Source organism: Bradysia coprophila, unplaced genomic scaffold, assembly GCF_014529535.1.
Source record: "Bradysia coprophila strain Holo2 unplaced genomic scaffold, BU_Bcop_v1 contig_350, whole genome shotgun sequence".
Lineage (NCBI taxonomy): Eukaryota > Metazoa > Arthropoda > Insecta > Diptera > Sciaridae > Bradysia > Bradysia coprophila.
The window spans coordinates 414,015-440,809 of record NW_023503608.1 but is presented as its reverse complement, the minus strand read 5'-3'; the positions used below and the strand labels follow the sequence as shown (position 1 = coordinate 440,809).

The following is a 26,795-nucleotide window of genomic DNA, read 5'->3' as shown; positions in this document are numbered from 1 at the left end:
AATTTAATTATTTGGATTTTTTTTCGTTTAAATTCTAACATCTCTAATTCGGTGAGAACCGCATTGTTAATGGTGTTTTGTTAATTCAGCGCTTTGTAAATTATAAAAACTAAAAAGCTAACGAAAAAAATCAATAAATAAAAAAAAACTGAAACGAAGACTGATAAGGAATGTTGGTACAGACAGGTTCGTTCTCTTCCAGTGTGTTTCCCTTATACAAAGAAATCATTGTGAATGCTTTCTCATACCACTATAATAGTCTTAGAAGTGTATTCTTCCAATGCCAGCTTTAGACTCAGAGTCCAACGTATTTCGTCTTTATTCCAGCTTTAATTCCTTCCACTAAGAGTTGAAAAAGTCGTTACATCGATTTTTGTAAAGGTCACATGTTCCTGATCCACACTATTGAACCCATGATTTGTTGGGAAGCAAACGCACTTTTTCTTGCCCAGTTCTGTTTTGGGTCCAAATACGGTCAATTTCAGTTCTAAATGTGACAAGAGACGTAGGATTCTAGTAGAGTAAATCTCTCGTAACATGCAACCAGAAAATCTGATTTTTTAAACATTTTTTTTTCTAACGTTTCACGCGATGTAAAGGAAGCTATTGAACCATTGAGATAAGGGTGACATTATTAGTGAATGATGATTGTGGTACTGATGTGCTGCAATCACGTTGATAAGGTTCTATCACATTCTTATGTCCCATCACGTTATATCGGAAATATTTGTTAAAAATAATGAAGTAGAAGCTTGTCGTTGTAAAAGAATACCGACTAAAAAAATGGAAATAATAATAAAAAAAACAACAAAAATCTGTTGTCTCTGATTAAATTGGTTTATTGAACGTAAGAGAAAGGAAGAAGGAGGTTTCTTAAATAAATAAAAATGTAAACAAAACAGCGCTCGGTTTTTTGTATTTAAATTTTATTTATAGAGACACGACGAATTTTCCAAACATTTTTTTTGTTTTTGCGTTTTCATGAAGAAATTCGTTTCGCCATGAAAATATGTTGCATTTTGGAAACTAATAAAGTGGAAACTAAAACGTAAAACGTTCTACATTTTTTGTTATTATTTTTGATTTCTATAATAAAATTTTCTTCTCTTCTTTGTTTTACTTAAATTTGTGTTTTTCTTTTTTCACTGAAAATCGATTTTTTTTTTCATTTTAAATATCACATTATTTTATGTTTAAAGTGCTTGCTACAAAGTTTTTTTTTTAATTTTTCTTTAAATTTTCTTTTCTTTTTCAACTTTTAATTTAGGTGAATAAAATTTGTTTTTATTTTTTGTTAATTTAATGTTTTTTATTGCATTTAATCGATAAAAGATTTTTTCCTTTGTTTTTAGATTAATTCAAAACTTTTAAGCGCCGAAAAGGATGTGGCATTTTGTTTCATACGATTAAGAATTAAAACTGGCAAATCTGACGAAGACAAAAATAAAAATTTTTAATTAAAAATTCGAGTGAATGTGAAGAAAACAAAAAGAAGAAGAAGCAACTCAAAATATTAAAAAAAAAAAATCTTGGTGAATTCTGCTTATTTTTTAAATTTCTACTACATTTTTAAGAGTTGCGAATTAAAAGATTATATTTTGATACGGATCTTAAACAGAGTTCGGTGTACAATTTAATTAGAATTGTAACGGGAAAGTTGATTTTGATTTAATATTTGGTAATCAATTTCTCTTTCTGTTAACCAATGGTTCAATGATTTTACCTTCGATTAATGGTGCAAACGATATATTTTGTGATTTACTGGAGCTTATCAATCAATCAAAAATGGAATGCGATATCAATCCCTTCTCTACGATACCATCGGTACTGATTATCGTATGTTCTTTAGCAATAGTTCGAATAAGAAGTTTTCGATAGCGAAAGCCTGAAAACTGGAACTTGGCATTGTCACCTAACACCGGTATATTGCATTCCTTAATCAATTGATTAATGATTTTACAATCCAATCTTCCAGCAAACTAAAACAGAGTGGCGAAATTATCGATTGCATTTATCGAGATTTCGTTTCCACATTTAACGACGATTTTACGGAATCTTAATTCTATAAAAAACAATTTGCTACTTTTAAGAGTTCGATCAATCCCTGAGGAAAGAGATTTTTTTTGTTTGTTTAACGTTAAATGGTGTGTTTTGTTACTTATACAAATGTTTATCGTTTTTAAGTATTTTGGCTTTCTTTTGTTGAGTGGTACGTTTCTTTTAATGTTAAATGCTCGTAGAGAATTGCGGGTGGTAGAAAAATACAGTTAATGATGTCGGTTGCGTAAATGATGAAATGACGAATTTTACCGAGAAAGATGTGTCCGTACGATTGAATCGGAAAGGATTAAGTTGTATTAGAAAATCGCAATGTCATATCGACGATATTATTAAGCAATTTCGATGTTTTGTTTATTTTAAATTCTATTTTCTTTTCCTTATTTGTTTTTTACGCTACGAATTTGTTACGATCTATACTTAAGTTGATTGTTTTCTTCGGAATATTTTTTTAAATTTTATTTCTATTTTTTGTATTGCATTTTAACGCTTTAACGATTGAATGTCGAATGATCGGAGATAGACAATGTCTATTAGACATCCCCGCAAATGGTATGGATAAATTTTTATGAATACACAAAAATTTTCGTTTATCGGCTGAATAAGCATGAGTCCGACAGAAATGATAAAAAACCAACATAATGAGGCGTAACGAAAAAACGGAAAAATCAACCAAAAATTCACAGATTTTGTTTTCTTGTTTGTATTTTGATTTTACTAATAAGAACGTCACTGGTAATTTTGAACGGCCCATTAATTTAAGTTCGTCAAAGTCACAGTAGATCAGAGTGCTTAATGGTTAAAGAAATTCTGCGCTCTTCGCATTTTATGAATAACCAGGATAACCAGAATCATAACTTGAATTAATCGCAAATTCGATCACATCAAGGTTATCGCCACTTTCTCATGTCTCATCTAATTCTTAAATAGAGTTTAAATTTCTGTATAAATAAGTAGCGATAAGACTAATGTTGAGATCATTCGTTGCTCAGACAGCATACAGTAACTATCATACGGAGCGGCTAGTTAGTCAACAATCGGAGCATTCAATGAATTACAACGTTGAACACAAAATTCTACTTGTGCATCATTTAGTAAAGGTCTCTGCCGTGTACAAGTTCAATACTTATAACTTCATGAGTCGCAGAGTTCCCAGTTAGTTGGTCCGATAAAATCGGTAAAAGTGGAACAAATCAAGTAGTGTGGCGGTTCTGGTCGTTAACCTTGTGTGGCGAAGAAGTTCGAGAAGCGACAATGTTGACTGAGTGGACTGAGTTGACAGAATTTCCAACAATTTATATTTAGAATTTAATTCGAATATAAATTTTTACTGGTCCTAAGTCGAGGTCGTTGCAGTACGAGTCACACAACAAAAATGGATACATTGACAAGTCTCAGTAGAAATTTATTTATTTTTTCGGGAAATGTCTGATGAATTTATTGATTTATTGACCGGGATGTTTAACTTTCCGTTCTGTTTGTTAGTCTAACATGTGTACCTTTAATTTTATATCGTCACAAACTCAGTAATAGGCCTTGTTTCTAGCATGCCGAATCAAAAAAATGTTCACTACGACTAATTAAATTTTCATTAATTTCTTTTCTTTTTTTTTTAATTATTTCTTATTTTTCATGGCACTTTTATAGTTTTTATTTTTCTCTCTTCATCTTCTTCTTCTTTTTCAATTTAAATTTTATTTTTTGAGTTGATTTTATATTTTCGCGATTTAATCTGTTTTCTTGTCCACCCATCGAATATACATCAATATAAAAGTTTTCTTCTTCATCTGTTTTAAATTATTTTAATTCAATAAAACAATTTTTTATAAAAATCTTTTTTTTTCTTAATTTTTTCTGTTTTTACTCTTCGTCGTGAAATCACTTTTTAATAATTTTTTTTGTTTTTATTTTAAATTTAAATTTATTTTTCTGTTTTTTTGATTACGTCTACTAATTTAACTTTTCTCCTTTTATGTTATCATTTTTTTCTTTTATATAAATGAGCAATAATATAATTATAATTTACTCTCTCTCTCTATCTCTCTCTTCCTCTGTCTCTCGATTTAATTAATTTACTTTTTCAATCGATTTTAATGTTTTACTTTCTTGCGTCGTATTTTTCCTTCTTTCTCTATAAATCCTTTTCACTAGTCATCATATTACTATCAAATTACTCCATTTAAAAAAAAAATATTAAAATTAATTTAAAAAAATGAATCTAAGTTTGAATTACACGAGCAAAAAAATTCAATAAAAAAATGTATTTCTTTTGACAATTTTTATAATTAAAATTTTTTTTAAAACAAACAAAACAAAAAAAAATAATGAACCAGGGATTTACATACACAAAATTGTGTAACCATGGGTTTTAGTGTTCAGTGGATGGCAAATATTTCTTGAAAATTTTGCTAATAATTTTTAGTTTTAGTTTTCATTTCTTAGATTTTTAAAATATTTTTTTCTTTTACTTTTTCGTAGTTAACAATAATAACGAACTCCATCCAAAGACAAACCTTGCTTTAATTTTCATTTGCTCGGGCGATTCGGTTCTGGGTACAAGTACACACCTTCTACTGTGAATATTGATGTTTCTGGAAGGTAAAACAAAAAAAAAAGAAATTGGTTTAATGCACTGGCAAGCCACAAACGACAATCGATTATAATGGGATATGAAAGCCTCGGTGAATGCACAAGAAAAATGGTGAGCTTAAAATTGGTATGCTACCTGACCGACTAATCTGCAATACAATATTGAGAGAAAACGGAGCACAGCTCTTAATCCGGAACATCCTTACATATTCGGCCACTTTTAAAGTCAGAGCCGTATACAGCAAGCCAAGGAGTCAAAGAAAAAATTAATTTACGAATTCTGAGGATGGACGTGTTCGATGTAAAACGCGTAATGTGATTTTTTGTTTCGTAAAGGGAATTTTAATTGAAATATCTCTTGATCTTACCCCGGACCTATGATAATTCGATCTTTTTGTGGCTTCTTGACTCTTCAACGAAAATGTCAATGAACATGTTGGAAATACAACTTTGACAAGAATGCCCCGAAACTTTCAATACATCACATTTGAAAAGACATCTTTGACAAAGAAGGTTCGCTTTCATCTTCTCCATAAGTTTACTTTATAAGTAGGACAAACGAATCTCGTTTGCTAAATGATCGTTTTAGTTCATCCAATAAAAGGTTTCTGGCTTTCCTAACTTGTGCTAATCCAAGAAAAATCTTGAGCTGGCTCATACATTTTCTTAAGTTGCATACAGATGGTATGAGGAATGAAAATTTATAGTATATTACTTCCGAGGTTCCAAGTTGTTTATTTGATAAGTGGGGTGTTACAGCCCGACCCGAAGGGGAGGGCTGTATTCCCCACTTGTCAAATGACAACTTGGAACCTCGTAAGTACAATGCTTTACGTGATTAGGCAATGTAAATGAAAATGAAACATGCCGTAACACGTAAAATTATAAAAAAGTTTTCCCACTTACCGTCTGGTAGTTCATATAATTTGCGCGGTAATGGAGCAAAGTACGGATGATTTAATGCTTCTTCAGCACCCATTCGGTCTTCGGGATTTAATTGCAGGAATAAACTAGCTATTGCCTCACCTTCGACAATATCATACAGCCGAGGAAAACTATGGCCTAATTTTCGTGGACGATAAAACCCTGAAAAAAGTTGGGAAACAAATTGGGTTAAAAAAGAATATTGATAAATGAACACAATGTCAATGGCCCTCTGCCCACCTAATTTGTTTGGCTTATAGCCTGGTAAGTGCGATACACCTTGCCATGTATCTTCTGTCGGCGTACCCAATAGCTTAAAAATCTTATCTAATTGATCATACGTATCCCGTATGCCGGGAAAAGTTGGCATTCCTGTAATCATTTCCACAAATATACAACCGACACCCCACATGTCGAGAGACGTCGAATAATCGGTGCTGCCCAGAAGGACATCTGCAAATGAATACAAACACATTAACGGATCGATCAAACACCATGCAATGTAATAATTTGGTTCTGTCCTTACCTGGTGGCCGATACCACAATGTGACAACCTCATGAGAGTATGTATGACTTGGAACACTTTTGGCTCTTGCCAAACCAAAATCGGCAAGTTTCAATTCACCTAATTCACTAATAAGCAAATTCTGGGGCTTCACATCACGGTGCAGCACCCGTCTCTTATGGCAATACGACAGACCTCGTAGTAATTGAAATAAAAATAAGCGAACGTTACGATGCTCTAATCCACCACCATGCCTTTCCATGTACTGTGACAAGTCTGTGTTCTGTGGAAATTAAACGGCAAAACGTTGACATATTAAAAACTGTTGAGTTCGATTGACGAGTGTTTGAGTCTTTAGCTTACCACATATTCGAAAACAAACGTTAAAGTTTCACGGGTGTGCACAATATCATGCAATGTAACTATATTCGAGTGTTTCAGTTCCTTTAGTAGCGAGGCCTCACGAATTGCGGTGAATGGAGCACCCTCCTCTTCTTGCAGTCTAATCTCTTTTAGTGCAACAACTTGATTTGTTAAACTAAAAATTGAAATTCAAATTATTATTTTACAATTTAATTCGCCACAAATGATAATAATAGACCGAAGTGGATGATGTAAAGAATGTCTTTCTATCGGAAATTGAGATTAACTACCCCACAAATTATCTTGTTTTTTTTCTTCTAAGTAAAAACTTTTAATTTTCCATGTCCCATCCAAGCCACGTAATATCACCAATATGTTCTATCTCTATCTACAACTTAGATTCATCTACAAGGTCGTAGGTGTAGAAGCAATAACAAAGTCTCAGACTCAGACATTTTTACATTTTCATAAAAATTAATTTCACCAATAGAGCCGGAAGGATGAATTCAAAATTCCAGTGTTACAGACAACATAACAAACCCAACCGTACACCACACTTTGTGTGGGTTAAAAAATTCTTCCCTGTCCTGTTCCTCTTCTCTGCAGCATTAATTAATATTAAATGCAAAATGAAAAATCAACATTCATTATGAGGCAAATTGTGGGTTTTAATAACCCGACCACGAAGTGCTTTCGGGTTTAATTGGGGTTTGCTTGTAATGCTGATTAAAGATTATATACACACATACACCGAACGAGAGCGCTGGATGTTCGAGATAAGAAAGTAACGGCTCATAACGTAAAGATATTTTCTTAGTTCAAATATGCTTTTCTGCCAGATAGCACAAGCTAATGCTTTGACCCAATTTCGTACAAAATTGATAATTTTTACGAAAATCTGACAGAATTAACTTATAGAAGAGATAGCCTTGGTGTCACATAGGAATTTATGGTTGAAAATAGTCTCAACCAGATTCTAATTGTGAAATTTTCGTGGAATTTGTTGTGTCGAACAGTTTACGAAGTACAACATAAAATAGGAGTGCTTAACATACACTCCCCCTTCCATATCCTCAATACCACTAACGTTCAACAGTTTCCGCGGTCTTAGAACATAATTGAAACAATATGGATCGGAGTTGATGGGTTTAATTAAAATGGCAAACAAGGACCTAGTCAAAATAATTTTAATCATCTTTCATCTTTTAAGCCTCTGATATTATTTTTGTAATTCTTCCTTTCTTCATCCCTCCCATCTACGAATACTTTCAAATGGAATACCATTACTGTGGGGAGTGATAGAAATTGACACCCTTTTTTGTGTGGAAAGAATGCAATAAATTCAATTCTATCTCCCCACAATTTGACAGTGGTTTTCGCTGGTAATGTTACCAACCAATAATTTCTGTAAAATGAATATAAAATTTTTACATTTCACGAATGTCCTATCATTCTAACAAAATAAAAAAAGAGAATTTATTCGGTTCTCATCCACGCCAACGAAAACGGAAAAGAACCAGTCGCAGTGACAGCAAATTATTATAGACATTCAGTGTAGTATTTGCTGTATTTCATTTTCTTCATAGAAAATTTCATAATAGAAAACGACGACGAATTACCCACTTTTGTGTGTGTATATATATTCTCGTGTTTATATGATAAAACCATATAACATAAATATAAAAAAAATCCCTCCATACTTCGTAATATATTTTATGTTCACAAAGAAGTGGTCCATGCTGATAGTCAGAGGCTTTTGCGTAAAGTTTTCATCTACTTTTTAAAATGTTGAAAATAAAGTTCAAACGAATTTGCATAGTTCCGTAAAACAATTTCCAAAATCTTTAGGATAGAATTACAATGAAATGCTGTTCATGCTCTGACACAAGACAATCGATAAGCAAAAAACATTATTTTCGACACAATCCAATCTAATTGTCCTTCGTTGTAGACGTTCGTACTTTTCGTACGAAAAAGTATCACAATCACTGATCTATTAATGCCCCTGTGTGCCGACATCGCATTATCGACATCTGCTTTCCTCCTTTGCTACCCGACTAAAAACGTAACAGAAGAAAAATTTAAATTTGTTATCCCACAATAACCTACTTCTGTAGCGAGATGACGGTTTGCTTTTTGGGTTGCATAACCCAATTTAATTTTCGGTCATATATTTTTCACCGAATCCACTGTACATTTTCCCCAATTTATTTCATCCCCCATCCATCTACTACAATATATACGTCTCGTAAGTGGGTAGATAAAAAAATAAAAATTTTCAGAGTCAGTTTATTACACCGCTCGAACATTTTGTGAATGAGTGTGCGAAATTATTTTGGTTAGGAAATAACATTTTGTAACAAAATTGACTATACTCACTTGCTATATCCTCTGTATACTGTTGCATAAGAACCTTCACCAAGTTGTTCTAGCTTAATGTAGGCATCTGACTTTCCGAATGGTGAATCTCCCTGTAAAGAAAAATTTATTTTGAATCGGAACCATTATTGAATTGGAACGACTTGTAAAGTACAAAGTAATCATTGAGTAAATACTGATAATCACTTCGCCATTCAATAACATATAAGCAAAATCAACTTCTGAAACCCCTCCAAGTAATAACTTCAAAAAAGGGCCCTCAAAAGAAAGAAATCAGAAAACACTTTCAATCTGCAAGATTTACGATATTTTACTTTCACGTTGTTTTTTGTGTGCTTGTTGTCATTCCTTTTCTGAGAAGTTCAGGGTGTCTTTTCGGATGGAACAAAACCAGGAACACACTTGGTTGGTGTTAAGGGAATAGTAGAAACAAAAAAGTTTTTCTTGTCCCTTTGTAATTTCGTTTAAATCAAAGAGGCTTTTATCGATGACAAAACACACCCCATTATTTGTGGATTTGTTTTCATATTTGCTTAGATTTAGGATTAATGGATTTACGATCTGCGAAGAGATGATGATGGTGTGGGTACTGCTGGCGCGTAACCAAGGTTTCGTTTAGTATTTCGAATTTATTTGTTGTTTCTTAAGGATGTTTTACGAGTACAATTATGGGATAATGGACACATAGTTTGAGATATGGGACAAAGGAAAAACATTACCATACAGAGAGGACGAAGTAATAGGGAAAAAAATTTCAAGTGTCCCAAATCGATAATTTTGAGAAATGAATATTGAAATGAATGTTGTGTTGGTGATATACATTCGTCCTTCGATAGTAAATAGATGCAGAGTGATACTGTACAGAGATACTAAGATCCTCTTCGTTTATAGATTGTGTCATTAGTTATATGTTAGTCCTTTTTAAGCAATGAACGCATGGGATCCGAAAACTCCACTGATTCTATGTTGATTTGAATATTTGGCTACGAAAGTAGGTGGATGTCACCACATGCGAAATGAGCACACTAGTTCATAAAGACATGAGTCATTTCACAGTATGAATTAATAATGAATTACTCAGTGACGTACGAGCCTAATTAATTTACAATTTGCTTGCAGTAATCAACCGAAATCGGTAGTTTGTAGAGTAAGCTTCATTTAATTAGATAATACGCTAGTTACTGATACGTACGAAAAACTCATTCCAAACGATCAAGTACATTACACACACTGACACTACACAGTAAACCGTCTGAACATTATCTTCATTGCACATCACCGACTTAAAGATTTCCCTTTGCCAACTTTACCATAAAGCATTTAAAACAGCAATCATACGCAGCTTCATTGTTCGATTCTCCATTCTTATTTTGTTAGTTAAAACGCTAAAAGCTATTTCATAGATATAGTCAATCGTAAGCATGGAACATTCAGTGTATGTATGGATGTATATAGTACGAAATAGCAGACGTGCTTTCATCCTCGTACAATGTGGAATTATATGTACATTTCAATTCGGGGAACAAAAGCCCAAACAGAACAATAAAACTCGGATAGTCAAGCCAAAACCCTTGGTCGATATAAAACAGCCATGAACTGTATGGAAAGATTCACATTACGTAATTGTAACGTATCAAAATGAGTATATAGAGATGAATATGTGAATTAGAAACTTAGGATATTGTGATCGAAATTCGTTCCTTGAACACAGCCAAACTTACACGTATATACAACAATGTGTACACAGCAAGGGAACACATTGTAATGTACGAGCTTGGGTTACGGGGGTAATTAACAATTAGACAATAGATAAAGAATGAATGAACTGCTGAATTGGTTTAGATAGAGGTTTGGTGATTTTGGGTTTTACCTCGAAGCTATGGTGGCCTTCAATTAATCCACTGAGAAAATGGGGTTTTTCGGTTAAATATCTGCTACTGGAATGGGTGACACAACAACGCAGAAATGCTGTGACAAACTTTCAACTATGTTAAGTGTTGCTGTGTCGGTTTTCAGATAAGTAAGAAATATTCAATTAAAATTAGCCACTTTGGCCCGTCATAATGAAGATAGCAATACGAAAAGCGGAAAATAGTTTCGACGTAATTGCATGTAATTAATGAGAGAATGTGAATGAGAAAACCAACAACATCCTCTTATCAATGGAACGAAAATTGAATTTTTATGTAAAATTTTGGCGTAAATGACAACAATCGAACAATAGGTCTAGTCAAGTGTGTAGCAGAATTTAAATGCGTCGTCATTTAAATGCTGAAGAAAATTCTATTCATTAAATCGGAAAATTAATTGAAAACAATAAACTTGGGCGTTGTTTTGTGATAGAGTTATGTATAACGCTATATATGGCGGATTCATAATAATTAAAGGAAAAGTGTGAAATCGACTACGTTAGACATTTTAATTGTGTTAGCATACGACTGATGTTAAGAGTTAATTCTTGTTGGCTTTCAGTTCAAATGAATTTGATTTTACTATGCATCAGTAGTAGTCGTCTTGTACTGCAAACTTTGCTTTCATATAAGTATAAGCTTATCGTATAAAAAAAGAAATATTTCACCTCTTAGATAGAGCCATATGTTATAGACATCGACGCCACAAATGAGCGATGAGCTCAGGCTAATATTCTCTTATATAACAAGATCTATGTTATAATAAATGAAGTAAAAGATTTCATGTCAAACACTAGACGATACTTTAAACAAGAGATGTAACAGATTTAATGATGAAATCTTCACACGCTTGCCATAAAATGATTAGTAAATTCGTTAAATTTTTTTACTGTCGGCCCGTTTTGCGGATCAATTCTTTCTGGAGAGAAAAAAGAGTAGAAGTTCAGGTGCTGAACTAAATTCGCAAAGCACATCTAGAATTTATCACGAAACAACGTTCTTTCCATAATACATATTGTGACATAAAACGATTAGGTTTGGGTGACGAAACATAAAAACTGTACCCGCAATTGTCAATCTAAATTAAAAATGTTTTTTAAGGGCATTCTGGGTAACATTAACGGAAACATAACAAATGAAAAAAAGATTTTAGGTCTACCCAAATTATCGTGAAGTAGAGAAAAATGCACACACAAACGGTGGTATGTTAACATTTCGAAGTGGGAGTAATGCCGAACAAAAAAAGTGATTTGGGTTGATTTCGGTCAGATGAAAAATGTAAATGAATAAAGCCGGGAGTCAGCTTATGTACTTGTTGTTATGTTTCCTTAAATGTAATCATTTTGCGAATTTTTTATTATAATTTTAGAAATGATGAAGATAAATGTGATTTACGGTAGGAAAAATTCAGATAATTTTTGTGTGCTGAACTACAAGTTTCCTGTTAACGTTCTCATTTTTCTGACCAAGTAAACAAAGGAAGAAAAAGTATTTGCTCCTTGCAAACTAAGATTCGAAATTCTTTTTTCAATTAATTTCCATTTGAGGAAAGAAAATTGAATTCCACAACATCAAAGAATTATTTTTAATTGAGTTCGTGCAGGCAACCACATCTCAGTCAAAAGAAATTAAATTCAAAAGAAATTCGCTGTAGGTACTGGTATACACAGGTATTATTTACCAACTACAAAAATGCGCCACAATCGATGTTTGGATATAAAATCTTAATTTGATCACTATCTAGTGGGGCGTAGCAAATATTGCGTCTTTTTGAGGGTGTGCGATAGTTTGTATACTGAAAATGGACATGGACATCATCGATAGCTGTATCAGTTGAAATGTCTGCTGGGACTTCAATGTCTGACTGGAGGACACAGCCACATGAATGAAAAAAAAACCATATACATCGACACTGTTTTCAACGGCCTACATTTTCTACCACATAAGCTTTTACTCAAAATTCGATACGCCCATTGATAGTAATTCTAAATACCCTTAGATGGTTCAAAGTATAAAATGTCGGCTACTGATCAACTATCTATTAACTTATCCCTGAACAATTCTTTGTCAACAAACCAATAAAGTCAGGAAATTCTCATACATCAAATGTCTGTTTAAACGAAAATGGCATTAGTTTTCCGAATGAAATAACAGCCACACAGTCATACTGTTGTATGTGACCATTCGAATTTTTCTTTCAACCGAACAAGAATTTCCCAAACACTGCACAGTGCACACAAAGCTTTTAATATACTCAACTGATATAATACGTCCCATATATTCGTGGCAAACATAGCATAAAATCCTAGATGTGTTATCATCATTTCTTCAATAAATAACATACCGAAGAGATTGTTGTATTCAGCATTTGAATCACGTAATTCATGAAATTCACATTTCAACTGAATGAGCTTTCTAATTTAACTTTAAAAAAAAGAAAAATTGTAATTCGAAAATGCTCTAATGATATTAAAATGTTTATGCTTTTTGTGTGGCCGGAAAAATTGAGAGATATAAAAATTCACAAGAGCTTATCAGCTACACAACAAATGAGAAGAATATTTACTGCTTACTCACCCATTACGACTACTTGCAATAAAACGTAAGTCTCGTCATTTTTTTAAGTTTATTTTTTACTTCAACTTCCTAAATCCACCCAGCGAACAACACACAAAACATAGGAAGAAAAGCGGAAAGGAGGATGAAAAAAAACTAAAATGGATTCATTTGAAGTACTTAAAAATGAACGCGCAATTATACCGTTTGAATAATGGGAATTAAACGTGACCTTAATGTGAATAATATAAATCACAAACGCTAAAAGATGAAGGGATGATGCCGGGGGATGAGAGAGAGATATATAAAAAAAAGTGTTCGGTTGAAAGTTTTGTAGCGCAGCGTTTGTAAGTTTTCGATTTATTTTCATGTACAAATTTTTTTCACTTCCAATCTTTGCAACAGCCAGCAGCAATTACACACTATACAACAAAGCTTATTTTTATGCCAGGCCCCAAGGGATTCGTGTGGAAATCGTTTCGTAACACATAAAATCTACAGGCATTGTTGAACTTAAAGTTACTGATGTTAAAGCGATCGTACAGCATATCTACCAAAGAACTGGGTAACGATAACAGACTGAAGCTCCGTAACGTTGACAAACATTTCGTGATGTAATTTTATAGACGGCATATATCATGCAGGGTGATACGATTCTATGTATATTTGAATAATCAGTCATAAGGTTGAATTTTGTTCGAGCGAAACTTCAATTCGGTTTGAAGTTATGGATGTCTTGGAAATTGTTTTCTATAAATATCTTTGTCGCAAATTGTATTTGATGCTTTACCTTAACAATATGCCAAACAAAAAATTGATTAATTTGAATTTGAACGAAAAACTTTTCGCAGAGTTGAGATTTCTGTTCGTACCTAGACCTAGTAAAGGTAAATTGATAGGATCCACAAATGAACTTATTCGTGAAGAGAGATTATGAGAGATTTTCTAAATGACTCATGACTTCAAGTCAATCCACAACATCAATGAAACATTCGCTAGCTTTAAGTCGATTTAAAAATTCATAAGATTTCAAATGAGATCCGTCAAATCATCATATTTTAGCCTTCTCTATCAAGTTACGCCATGTCACTTTACTCATAATAACCTCATTTAACGTTATACTCTACACGACAAAAATTGTAGGGATGAAGCAAAGCGAAAGAGACAATTCTCTCGATGATGTCAACGCATCAAGACACCAAAATAAGAACATAACAAAACATAAGCATCAATTTACTCACCCCAAAAGCACTAAATCGTTTCCGTCTTGGATGCAGGTCTTGTTTGTTCAAAAATACTTCGGACTTTGGTCTAGGCGGTTTTTTCGGACGCATAATTACCCGGGCTTCTTCTCTTATATCGTCGTCCAGTAATTTACTGTCAGATGACACCGATAACTGTCGCTGAACTCGTTCATGGTCATTTGCACCGGACCAATCTGGAAATGTAGAAACGGAAACATTACCAAACAAACAATGAAAATATAAATCCAATTAAGTGTTGGGAGATATAGCGAGAAAACGATGACACAAATATTGAAGGGAAAACGAAAATGGTTTTTATGTGAAAATAAAATAAAATGTTGATGATAATTGGGATGAAAATGATGCTGGTTTGTGATATATATAGAGACATATAACATAAGTATGTGCGTGTAATGTGATTGGACGTAGATAGAATATTTCTTTGGTAAATTCAAATGGAACGCATGTTTTATTAATTAAGTAAACGTGCAATCAACACTCATAATTAACGCTAGGTTCATATGATTCTCTGCCTCTCTCCACAAATTATTTTTTTTTACGAAAAACACGAGACCATAAATTCATCGACACATAAAGAAACCTTTAAGGTAATTAAATATCACTCCCCATGGGTTAGCGAATCACAATTCCAGGTCCGTCGGCAGGAAATATTCTCCGCTATAAGTAAGTACCAAGAAGTTTATTATATAAAAGAATGGATTGGTTTCATGCCTATAGCTATTAACAGAAAGGATTGTGATTAGGACTATCATATTGCTTGATTGAAGATCTCAGCAACCTATAATATATACCTCGTCCTCATCTCCCTTGATACCAACCTGCTGCGAACTCTGTTCAAAATCTAGCACCTAAATCATTAAGGAACAATTCACACTTTCATTGAATTTAGAACAAATCTTGTTAAGAATACGATCAGATGCAATTTGCTTATGAAAACGGAATAGTCTAAAAGACGTGACGATTCATCAATAGAAATTGTAGGAATGCATGTACTAACAATCTCCCCGAAGTAGGAGGAAAATAGATGTACCTAAGATCACATTAATTACGTTTATTTCGAAAATGAACAACATTTATACGTAAACAAGGCGAGAAATGTCTTATCAACATGGGATAAACTAACATTTCTTAGAACATTATTCGACATTTCGTAAACATTTCCTTTCATTAAAAGGCCATAAAATATTCGTCATAAATTCTATCCGCAATTAAAACGAACCTTGTAACATAAGCTCTCAACCACACTTTCAGTTTAATAAACATCGAATTCATGGGTGATTTTATACTCCATCACCTCGGTAATCCTAACATCAAACAATAACCCCTCAAGCCCATTCATTTTTGTTATTTTCCAGTTAAATTATATCCCAAAACTTAATCTATAAACAATCTTTTGATTTAATATTATACGCCGACAGTTGAACATTTATAGGTTCGTTTTACTCGAACTGGACCAAGTAACAAGAAAAAGCCTATTGAACGCTACATTGATTAACCACAGGTACCATTTTTTTTCGGCTGTAATGCGATTTACGAATACAGGTCGTAAATACACACATCGACGTCTTATTTATTATACTCTTTGAATGATAAATGTTGATTGTTACGCCAGTATAACAAAAAAAAAGTTCGTGATATTTAGCAATAACATTAAGTAAGGGTTGTTACGGTAATGCCAAAAGGATTGTAAATTTATTTTCTTTTGCGTATGTTCTAACTGGACGGTGTGCAGTCTAAATAAGTCACGTAGAAGGATGTGTTACGATTCGCAATACATTGTGAGAGCAAGTGTAACGCGTTCAAACGAAACAAAACAACAATTTCTGTTTGAAAAAGGGCCTGAACTTATTAATTTCGTCACAAAACTTATTGCCACAACAAATCGCTGAGCCTTTGTTGAGTAACAACTTCATTAAGTGCACTTTGTGCCACTCAACTCTCTTTTTAGTCTGTCATTTTTCTATTAAGCGGAGAAAAAGCACTTCATTACGAACACAAAAATAAGTTCAGAACTTGAAGTTCCTTCAAAAATATTATGGAAACAACGCAGTGAACTTTCAATTGGCAAATATCCGTTGTTGTAGGAGTGGAAATATACTGTCATATAGCGAACGACAAATTACTTTATGATTGTGACTTTTCATCGATTGAACCACATGGAAAGTCTCAGTCACATGTAGCTCGTTCTCTCCACCTGGATAAGAACTTTCACAATGTAATGTAGTGCTGGACTGGATAAAGCACTGTTTATAGTCTTACACAAAAGACTTCATTTGGGTATAAGCGTTAAAGGATCCTTTTTTGAAGAATCTAAAAAACTAAAAAATTGCGATTTCGTAATTCGATATGGCTTCACACAATTATAAGCCACAGTTGAACCAAAATTGTGACTTTATATTTTACCATTACGCCTGATATTTCGTAAAGGGCATCTATGTTTCACATCGAGGGCATATGTGTATATGACACATGACACAACATAGAATCTCTTAGGATACAGATAACATTTTTCACCAGCAAATTGATTGGTAGTCAAATCAAATTGGAAATATGTGTAGTGAATTACGTAGAAAATGTCTGTTTGTTAATGCTGGAGTCGAGGAGCCCATTAATATAAAATTTACACACCATCCTAAACAGTAACCACACTATGTGACACATCACCAATTTTCCTCGTTTCGAATTTATTTATTGATGTGTACAGGTACATTAGAAAATGGAGCAATGAAAGACCAAATTGCTCAGTATAATTTGCATAGCAACCAGTGGTCATGTGGGTGTAATTTGATGTCGAAGAATACAAATAGCATAAATAAAAGAAAATATTGAATATTGCTCTAGGATGACAAAAATTTTGAGTTTAACTTCCGTTGGCTCCTAAGAGTTAGTTAATTTAAAGGACATTGGGAATTAATTCATAAAAGAGAACAAAAATTACCTCAAATCCTCTGAAACAAATTCTTCAAACTTTGAAAAATTACAAAATCCTAAAGGGTTAAACATAGAAAGGCTCAAAACCGACGCTGCTAACTAATTAAGAAAGTCGAACACATTTCCAGAGTTAAACTCATTGTCACAATAATTTACGAACAAAATTTGGCACCTCAAACGTGATCAATTAGTCAAACAGTTTCAATTCTGGTTTGTACTAGATCGTAGCTTCAGTTGTGTACGAGAGAATATAACGTCCCACCGTACCTGTTGTTGTACAAAAAAAAATAATCGAAATCTAATTAAACTAATGGCAGCCGAAATACCATTTCCTTCTATGCCATACATGATATCACATTTTATGTAATTTTTACTGCTTCTCCCGTCGAGCGCTTACATGTATGAATACAACCCATAGAAATAAAAAGAAAAAAAATTCAAGTTCATGATAATGAAAGAAATAAACAAATTTATTACATAATGTGGGTCACATTTCTGTGAAGGTGAATCATCAAAACATCATAAATGAAATTGCAAATGTGTGTGCCCTTATTTTGCATGTCAAACAATAATTAAAATTTCATGATGCTGAGCTCATTTCCTGCACACAAAAAGGAATCCACTTTTAACCAGTTCTCTTTAAAAAAAAAATTATGAAAAAAAGAAGAAAATCCAATTGACTGCAGGGATGGGGGTATATGGGTTAATTAACGAAATCATTTTTCTTCTTTTTAATTCCTTCAATACAACGTGGGTGTCCGTGTCCGTAGAGCCTAACTATATGTCTTTATAATCGTTAAAGTAAATAAAGATAAACAATTCTGTATGAGGGAAAAAATAGATTTTTCCGGTCTAATGTTAAATAAAGTGGGACAGGGGAGAAAGTGTCTGATAGAAAATTAGGGTTAAGATAAGGAGATTAAACAGATGCGATAATTCACAAATTCTTTGCTTTGGTAAACAAAGTAGCAATGAGAGGATAAAAGGATATCGAAGGTACAGATAACGGTTTAAATTTATGTAAAGAAAGTCTCGGCCGAGGTTATTGAAATTTGCTAATGTTCAAGCTCTCAGAAGCGGTAAAAGCCTTTACCACTTTGTTAGTTAAACAAGTGCACGCACATATATACGTATAAGAATTCGCTACTCAGCAAAGCGATTTTTTATCGATTGATGTGTCACAAACAGTTAGCTTCCTACAGCTATAAAAAAAACTACATCTCACATGTCAACGTTTTTCACGAACATAAAACAACCAAACAAACTTTGCACGGAAGCAAAGCTTAAGGAATAGGCGGCTAATGACTTGTTATACATACATTTAGAATGATTGTGCACTGTCTGAAGAATAAACAGTAATTTCAATTCATTCCGATGTATCTCGAGTATATAATAATGAGAATGAAACAATTGAAAGTATATTCCGTTAGCACTGTAAATGTCGATACGTTGTCTAGACACTTTATATATAAAGCTGATGAATATGCTTTCAAGGTACGTATACAATTTGTCGTAATATCATTCAATGAAATGAAAGTGAATTAAAAGAAAAGAAAAACTTTCTGCGAAGAGTCTCTCAAGAGCTGACAAATATTTGTGCAATTGATAAAGTAAGGCCGAACTTTTCCTAGTAAATATAAAATGGTAAACGATTGGAACACAATTCGGAATCGTACATTTTCTATATTAAATTCAAAATCGGTATATGGCGGTACATTTATATTCTGTCGCATGTCACTATTTTCCGAATTTTTATGGAATATTTTATTGAATTGAAGAGAAAAAGGGGCAAATTTGGTTACACTCATGGGAATATCAAAAAAAAAAAAAATTGAGGGGAGCAAGTAGTGTACTTTTCATAAAAAAGAAAATGAAAAGAAAAGCGAAAAAGAAATTGGTCTCGATTTAAACCCTTCTGTCGAAATAATAGAATTGAGTTAAATGAAAAATTAAAAGTTTTTAAATTCAATTTGCTATGCTAATCCAATACAAAAATCTGAATTTAAAATTTTAAAATTTAGACAATTTAAATGGAGGAATTTCATCCCCCCTGTAACGCAAAACTTTTCATACGCAATATACTAGGTGGAAATGCGATAAATTAAAGAACACATTTATTATGCTACGTGCATTAATTGAACGCAACAAGACAAATTATTGTTGTATAATTAACTAAGTTGTCAGCAATTTGTAAATTTGTTTGGAATTTCGTTCACATTATAATTGATATCCGACTATTCTCCCGGAATATAATTTCCACCACCAGCCATATAAATAATGTAAACCCAATTCCAATGTGAAACGCCAAACACATAAATTGATACCGTGTAATTTGCATTATTTAATTACCATTGTTTGACGATTATTGTAATGTTGAAAAAACGCTCATTTCATATCAATGAGACAAATTATGAAAATGATGGAAATAATCACAGAAGAAGTCATTTCCATGTGTTGATATTGTTCGTTATTGAAATGTTCGTTTATTTCATTTAAGGACAGGGTTACGAAATCAAGTGCATTCCGAAACGGCTATAATCATCTGCTATCGGCAACGACAACAAAAATGAACGATGAGTTCTGGCTAGCGTTCACTTATAATCGAAAACTTTAGTTCAAACAAATGAAGTAAAAGATTTTGGAGTTTGCATCAGATACTAACACATACAAAACGAGTGATACATTATACCAAAAGCACAACTTTAAAGGCAAGAATAGATAGATACATTAGAAACGATGAGCTTTGGGTGCTGTTTTCTTATAAACAATTAAAAATATTGCAACAAAAACAAGAAATAGATTTATGCACATGTTTGCTGCTTCTAAAAGATGAAAGTATGAAACAAGAGAATCAGAAATTAAGATGTCAGAAATGGTCAGAAATGTGAACCTGCATCTTTTTACATAGAAACATAACAAAAGCCAGTTGTGTAATCAGTTAACAAAAGTTTCATTTTTAAATGTCTTTAGTTTCCACTTACTGATCTCATGTGACTAAAGTTACGCTTTCTGTAGAGTTTCGCATCAACAAAAACAATTAATTCAAAAATGAAACAAAATGTTCTGCTTTCTGTCCAAAACTAGGGCAAGGAATTAAATGAAATTCCGAATTTATATAGTGGAAATTTTCATTCCATCCAGAATGTTGAGCTTTTGTTTGTGTTTAAAAAGTTTCCCCAGAGTGAATGAATGCTACATGGTACACTAAAATATATATTTTTTTTGAACAGAAGTCTAGTCAGCATTTCACATTATCAATACAATTCGCATTTGTACTTTGTTCGAGACACAAATGATGGTGTAGTACATGTACGGCATCGAGTTGAATACTTTTTAATTGCATCCACCAAAGTTATAATTAATTTTATTTCAACTTCTATAACAGTAAACAAGTTGTCTGTATAGAAACAACACTAAGCTCCACAATATTGCGAAAACAACGACAAAAACAGTTTTTTTTGTCAGTTCCATATTTTCAGAGCGATAACACCACAGCTTCCAGCAATTAAAATTTATCCGGGCACATCTGCTGTTTACGTTTACTGAGAAAAAGGTAAATTTTATTTGTCGTCAGCAAAAATCTGTTCTTCATGCGACGCATGTTTGATTTACTTGAATTTCGTATTAGGCGAGAAACCGTCTCTCAAAGCCAATTGGAAGGTAAGGTAGAGTGCGAACGTCCCAGCCGAAAGACACATTAAAAATTAATCTATCGCAAAAAGCACTTAAAATAGGTTACTTCCGGAATTACTGGCAAACACGTTTTAGCTTCCCATTCATCATTTATTTATTTTCATCTGAATATTTCAATAAAATCTCTCTATGAGACACATTGGCGCCTAACTTTGACCTCACTGCAGCAAAGTGTATTGATCGTGCCGTATTCTATATCTTATTTTATGTTTTTACCATTTTTGCTGCCATTTATGTATACAATAAGAGAAAGAGAACCAGATCCGGAACTATACTACGTTCACATCGTTTGTGTTGTAGGTGGTATATGGGTGAAGTTATACGTGTATACAACACATATCTCTGTTACTGAACATAAAACGATGCAGAGTTTATGAACGTAAAATAGTTGCTATTCGTGCATCTTTTACCTACAAACACAAAAATGTACATGGTCTATGACTTTGTGTGCCATAGAAAACGGAAAGGTACACCAGCGCTTAAGATGAGTATTAGTGAAATGGAAATGCAACGTTCATGATACGAAATGGTACACGGGTAAATGCACATACAGTCGGAACCGGATGAAATTTGGCGAGTGTATATCCTGATGCGATGTGCAACCATATATCAACTATGCCACTACAGTGCAAATGTGGTAAAAGCATGGTGAAATGTTGTTTGCTATATGTGTGTAATGGTATAACGTTAAGTTGTTCAGCCATTAGTTGCCGGGTGTTAAAATTAAAGCCAAACATGGGTTGCGTTACAAAATGGTTCAACTGTTTCTAACAAAATTGCTAAAACTATCTTTTTAATCGGATTTTTGTTCTGGTCCTAAAACAGGAAAAACCAATTTGGAAGAATTCCAGTCGAATAGGGATTTTCATGTTGTAAATCCATTGATCCGTGTGACTTAATCATTTGAACATTTTATTTGGTTTGAAAATAGGCAAATTGCTGGGAAAAAATCCACTTTACGAGAGAAATCGAAACGGAGTGTTAGTGCATTTCGCTCCAGAGGACAGGAAGCCTCTTTAAAAATATAATATTCGTTTTACAATGGCGTGCAATAAGACTTACGACAGCATTGATCAGGAAAAACGTTATGCGACTTACCTGAAAATAAAGAGAAAAACGAAATTAATTTAAAGGGAAATGAGGATATCTTGCAACTGAAACCCAATCAATATCATCAGGCCAATTCAAAATTTTATTACGAAGTCACTAAAACGAATCTAAGACGTGACCGAAACTAAATAGTAAATGACTATGACTGCATCACAACCATAAAGAAAAGAACGTTCGACGATGGAATTATTTGTGTATGCTTCGTTTTGCAAAATCTCGGTTAAACATACCCAAATGTGTATCGATATCATCACGTTTCCCAGAAGACGAAAAACACACATAGACGTATAAGCAAGCCGTATTTAGTGTGAAGAGGAATTCGTCACGTAAAAACGGATAGACATGGAGTTTAGCTTAAACTGATTCGGATGAAAATATCAAACCAACCGAACTTTTCAATCATACCATCAACTGAACAAATTGTAAATATATATTAGGCCAAGCATACAGTCAGAGGTATTGAAATTTCAGCATGAATTTGATGCAGCTATTTTTCAGCTGATTCGCACATACAATCAAAACTTTTTATACTTGTTCATACGGTTGAAGCTGCTGCACGCATGCGCGAGGTAGATCAATCATAACCAGAGACTTTTTTGAGAAAAATTTTTCCGATGCGATATTGTCTTAGGTTTTCCTAAATTTTTCAAATTTTTGTCCTGAAAAAATGGAAAAAAAATCTGTAAAAATATAGGAAGAAGTTGTGCCGAAAGTAGTCCCTGGTCAGGTCATAAGATAAAACTGTGACTTTTGATAAACTTTGTTTAATTAAAAACATGCAAAATTAAGTGTGAACATTGGACAACTTCTATTTTTAGATCGTATCTTATGTTGACTCTATTAACTTTCGAGGATAATCATCAATCATTCTTTCACTTTTGCATGTGTGTATATAAATGTCGTGACCATACTCCCAAGGTTGACTCTAATTACGATGACTGTTATCCACATTTTCGTAATGGACTTGAATTTTAAAGTAATTCTGTGTTAATGTCGTTGATAATATAGGGAAAAAAACCATTGGATTTAAAAAAACATGCAATAAACCGTCTGCTCGGTAAATTATATGATTCACTAAACGAATTTGCTTTACATTTTTTTTTGCGTTGATGGAAAGAGTTCATGCATGACCCGAAAAATCCATTTAAAATTCACCTCGTATCAACAGATTAATGAAATGTGAAAAAAACAATAAAAAAGAAAGAGAAAATCAACAAACTTCATTTTAGTCGCGTGTTTGACTTTGGGAAAGAAAATCTCACCTTTCCAACACACCATAAACAAACATGAATTCTCCACAACACCGAAACGGGGAACTTTTTAAAAGCTATTAAAAGTGCAGAAAGTCGTTATACAGACTTTAAAATAACAGGGGTTCAATTACCTATCTAATAACTTATTCTACACATGTTTCTAAGACTGAATATTTACCTAAGAGAATAACGCAATAGATATAATGTTCTCCCAGCAACAAATGTTTTACACTCCAGGAATGATCAACATCGCCCCCATCGACACACATTTTTGATATAATTTTCTTTATGCTTTAGGTTATGTGTGTATTATGTTACAGCAAATTTTAGATATACACAAATCTAATTAATCATTTAAGTTATTTTTAAGTCGGTCGGATGGCTGAATGGAAGGGAAAGATGGAGCGAGAAAGAGATAGAGCTTTGCATAATTTAAATTTCTCAGGCACTTTATGAATCGTGTCGAAATTTGGGTGCGAAAACATTTTCGCCGTGGATCTGTGTTGTGTATAAAGGAGATAAAGACTAACATGAAACCAATGTAATGTACCAAAAATTTTATGCAGAAAACATGATGATTAATTGACCTTGTTTTAGGGCTTACACATGAATTTGCATTTTAAACCGAATATATTAGAAAATCGTTGCTTTTATATGATTTATATTTAAACCATTTTATCACCACATTTAAATGCCAGAAATTAGATAAATAATGGCTCTCAATACACAACGTTCGTACGTATCGTTGTTGTTTCATTTCAAATATATTTATTTTCCGTAAAATAAATATATTCATTGAATAAAACTGAACACACGGGACAAAGTGACCGAATGAAAACAAATTATGTAAACAGAAATTGAATAAATTTCGAAAAGTTACAATTCGGATATTTGTTTTGCAATTTATTTGAATGTATCACGTGAATTTTTGAAGTATTTGGCTTAAAGCTATTATTGGCACAAGCCGGTGTCTGTATGCGGAACTCTGTAATGAGCGAAAACTACAAAGAGATTATTCAGTTGAAAAATGTGTCAAGTGTCTGGATTAGAAACTTCGTAATAGACGGAATGTTTTGTTAACCAAGATTCAAGGAAAACAGACTAGCTAAATAATGACTTCATCTCAGTAAATAGATTCTTGGATTTTTCTAACTATGAAAGTTATCCAATCAACTAAACTACCTGAAATGCACTTTTTCACACTTTTTTGCTCTCAAAATACTTATCTAGAGGTCCAAACCATGAAACTGAGAGGAGTGAACGTAAATCAGAAAATGTAACGGCACCCTAATTTCGAGTGAATTCAAGTACATCGCCTCTGGCGTCCTGAGGACATACTTTACTTCCAGCCAGGTTCTATTTTTGGGAATTTTAATTATGAAAATTCATAAAAATTTTTAAATAAGCCCTGCTTCCAGCTATCACACTATATTTCAGTAAATATTTTGAATCTTAAATGAAATTTATGTGATCCATAATACGTTTACATTACCTTCAGCATTTATGTACTTATGAACAGCTAGCAAATGTTTTTACAAAATTTTGTATTAATTCACAGATTTCTATCGATCGATTTTTCTTACAACCTTTTGATATGTTACTTCGCTTGTCTGTCATTCGGATAAAATCTGCCAGGTCAAAATGAAATAGTAAGTGAATGCAAAAAAACTGATAACCTCATTGTCTTCATCGCTTAAATTAATTTCATTCCTAATGACCCTTGAGACAGTTGAACAAACCAACAATACGATGCACCTGACAATTATTTAATTTTATCATTCTCTGCCGGTCATTCCACCAAATCGAGGTTGAAAAGTCTACTTCAACACGCTTCATTTTACACAGTCACTGAACGACCTTTTGGGAAAGTGATGCGCATAGAGTGGCACGTGTTCGATACGTTTAAGTAAATAAAATTGAGAAACGTAATAAGATTGTTGTAAAATTTGTCCAACTGTTTTTTTTTATGTAACTAATTAGCGTAAACGATGAAATAAAAATATGTTGACGGTGTGTGTCGTATTTGCACGCTTCTGACGTCAAATTAATAACCAATAAAATACCGAAATTAAAATTGGCTTGCTGTATATCGAATAATTGAATTCGAATTGATGGCGCATGTTATGTAAAATTTACATTCTTAACTGCCTCATTTTCGTGTAAATATTTATCTAATAGTCGAGACTGTCTACTCCTACTCCTATTGGCAATTTTATTTAACAATTTACCCATACCATACATATCTTCTTTAAAGGGCAAAGGTCGAATATCTGTAGATTTGATAAGAGTCTTGGGTGTATAATAATCCCTTTTATTGAAATACTTCATACACTTGACTCAATTCATCGTAAAAATCGCAACATTCTTTGAATATTTAGTAACATTCCAAAGAATTTATAATGAATCCGAAATTATTGAATCCGTTTTTACGTGGCAACCATTTATGTGCTAATGAAGATGAATCGTTCCCTTTAAGTCTTGTCCCTTATCTGTTCCATTTGAACATTAAATTAAAGCAACAAAGGAAGGTATGAGCTGATGAAATTTATGCAAATAAATACCGAATGTGAATTCCTCCCGTATATAAAGCCGAATCGTTTTACTATCAAAAATAACATTGTTTCAAACATCACACAATCGGCAATCAACATTTTCATTGCAAATGAATAAACCCATTACAATCAAGTACGCATCAAACCTACATGCATATTTTAGCTAATCACATTATATTTCATTTATTTTGCTACAATTGTATCGTCTCATCGCCCATCAAGTATTACATTTCGATGGTAAATAGATTCATCCACCGAGAGATACATAAAACATAACAAATGAAACTCGGAGAATATCATTCACAGTTGTTTTCAATCATACGAACCATATATCCATTCCATCCGAATATAATGTTATATGTGCTGTACAACACAGCCACGAGAAACATCCTCGATTTTATGAATATATACCCGAAACACAACGGTAACACATCCATCGGTACACTTTTATTTGAGGTTTTATTTATTATGAATTTCCCTTTCCGATTTCTGTTTAACATTCATTTGTACAAATATATTCATTCAACATTCGCGCTGAGTCTGTGACGGCTCGAATCAAATCAAATGCCTAGGCAAAGCTGTATAAAAGTCGATATGGTGGCACACAACCATGAGCGAACACCGTCGATCTGTATGTCTTCAATATTAATTTAGGGCACATGAATAGTATGTATACGCAGACATTGAGCACAAAACGAGAAGCCCTT

The 26,795-nt window shown here is 33.0% G+C and overlaps 1 protein-coding gene across 5 annotated transcripts in view; it reads right to left on the bottom strand.

The window, feature by feature from the left end:
* Nucleotides 1-975: 975 nt before the first annotated feature.
* LOC119079921 (cyclin-dependent kinase 14) overlaps nucleotides 976-26,795 on the bottom strand; it is a 109,910-nt gene continuing 84,090 nt past the window's right edge. For all 5 annotated transcript variants that reach the window (XM_037188016.1, XM_037188018.1, XM_037188019.1 and 2 more), the window contains 7 exons: nucleotides 14,526-14,722; nucleotides 8,819-8,910; nucleotides 6,440-6,614; nucleotides 6,098-6,359; nucleotides 5,812-6,024; nucleotides 5,554-5,733; nucleotides 976-4,649 (listed from right to left, as the gene is read on the bottom strand). In XM_037188016.1, the coding sequence (XP_037043911.1) occupies nucleotides 4,585-4,649; nucleotides 5,554-5,733; nucleotides 5,812-6,024; nucleotides 6,098-6,359; nucleotides 6,440-6,614; nucleotides 8,819-8,910; nucleotides 14,526-14,722 (1,184 nt within the window). In that variant the 3' untranslated portion in view covers nucleotides 976-4,584. The remainder of the gene's footprint in view (nucleotides 4,650-5,553; nucleotides 5,734-5,811; nucleotides 6,025-6,097; nucleotides 6,360-6,439; nucleotides 6,615-8,818; nucleotides 8,911-14,525; nucleotides 14,723-26,795) is intronic.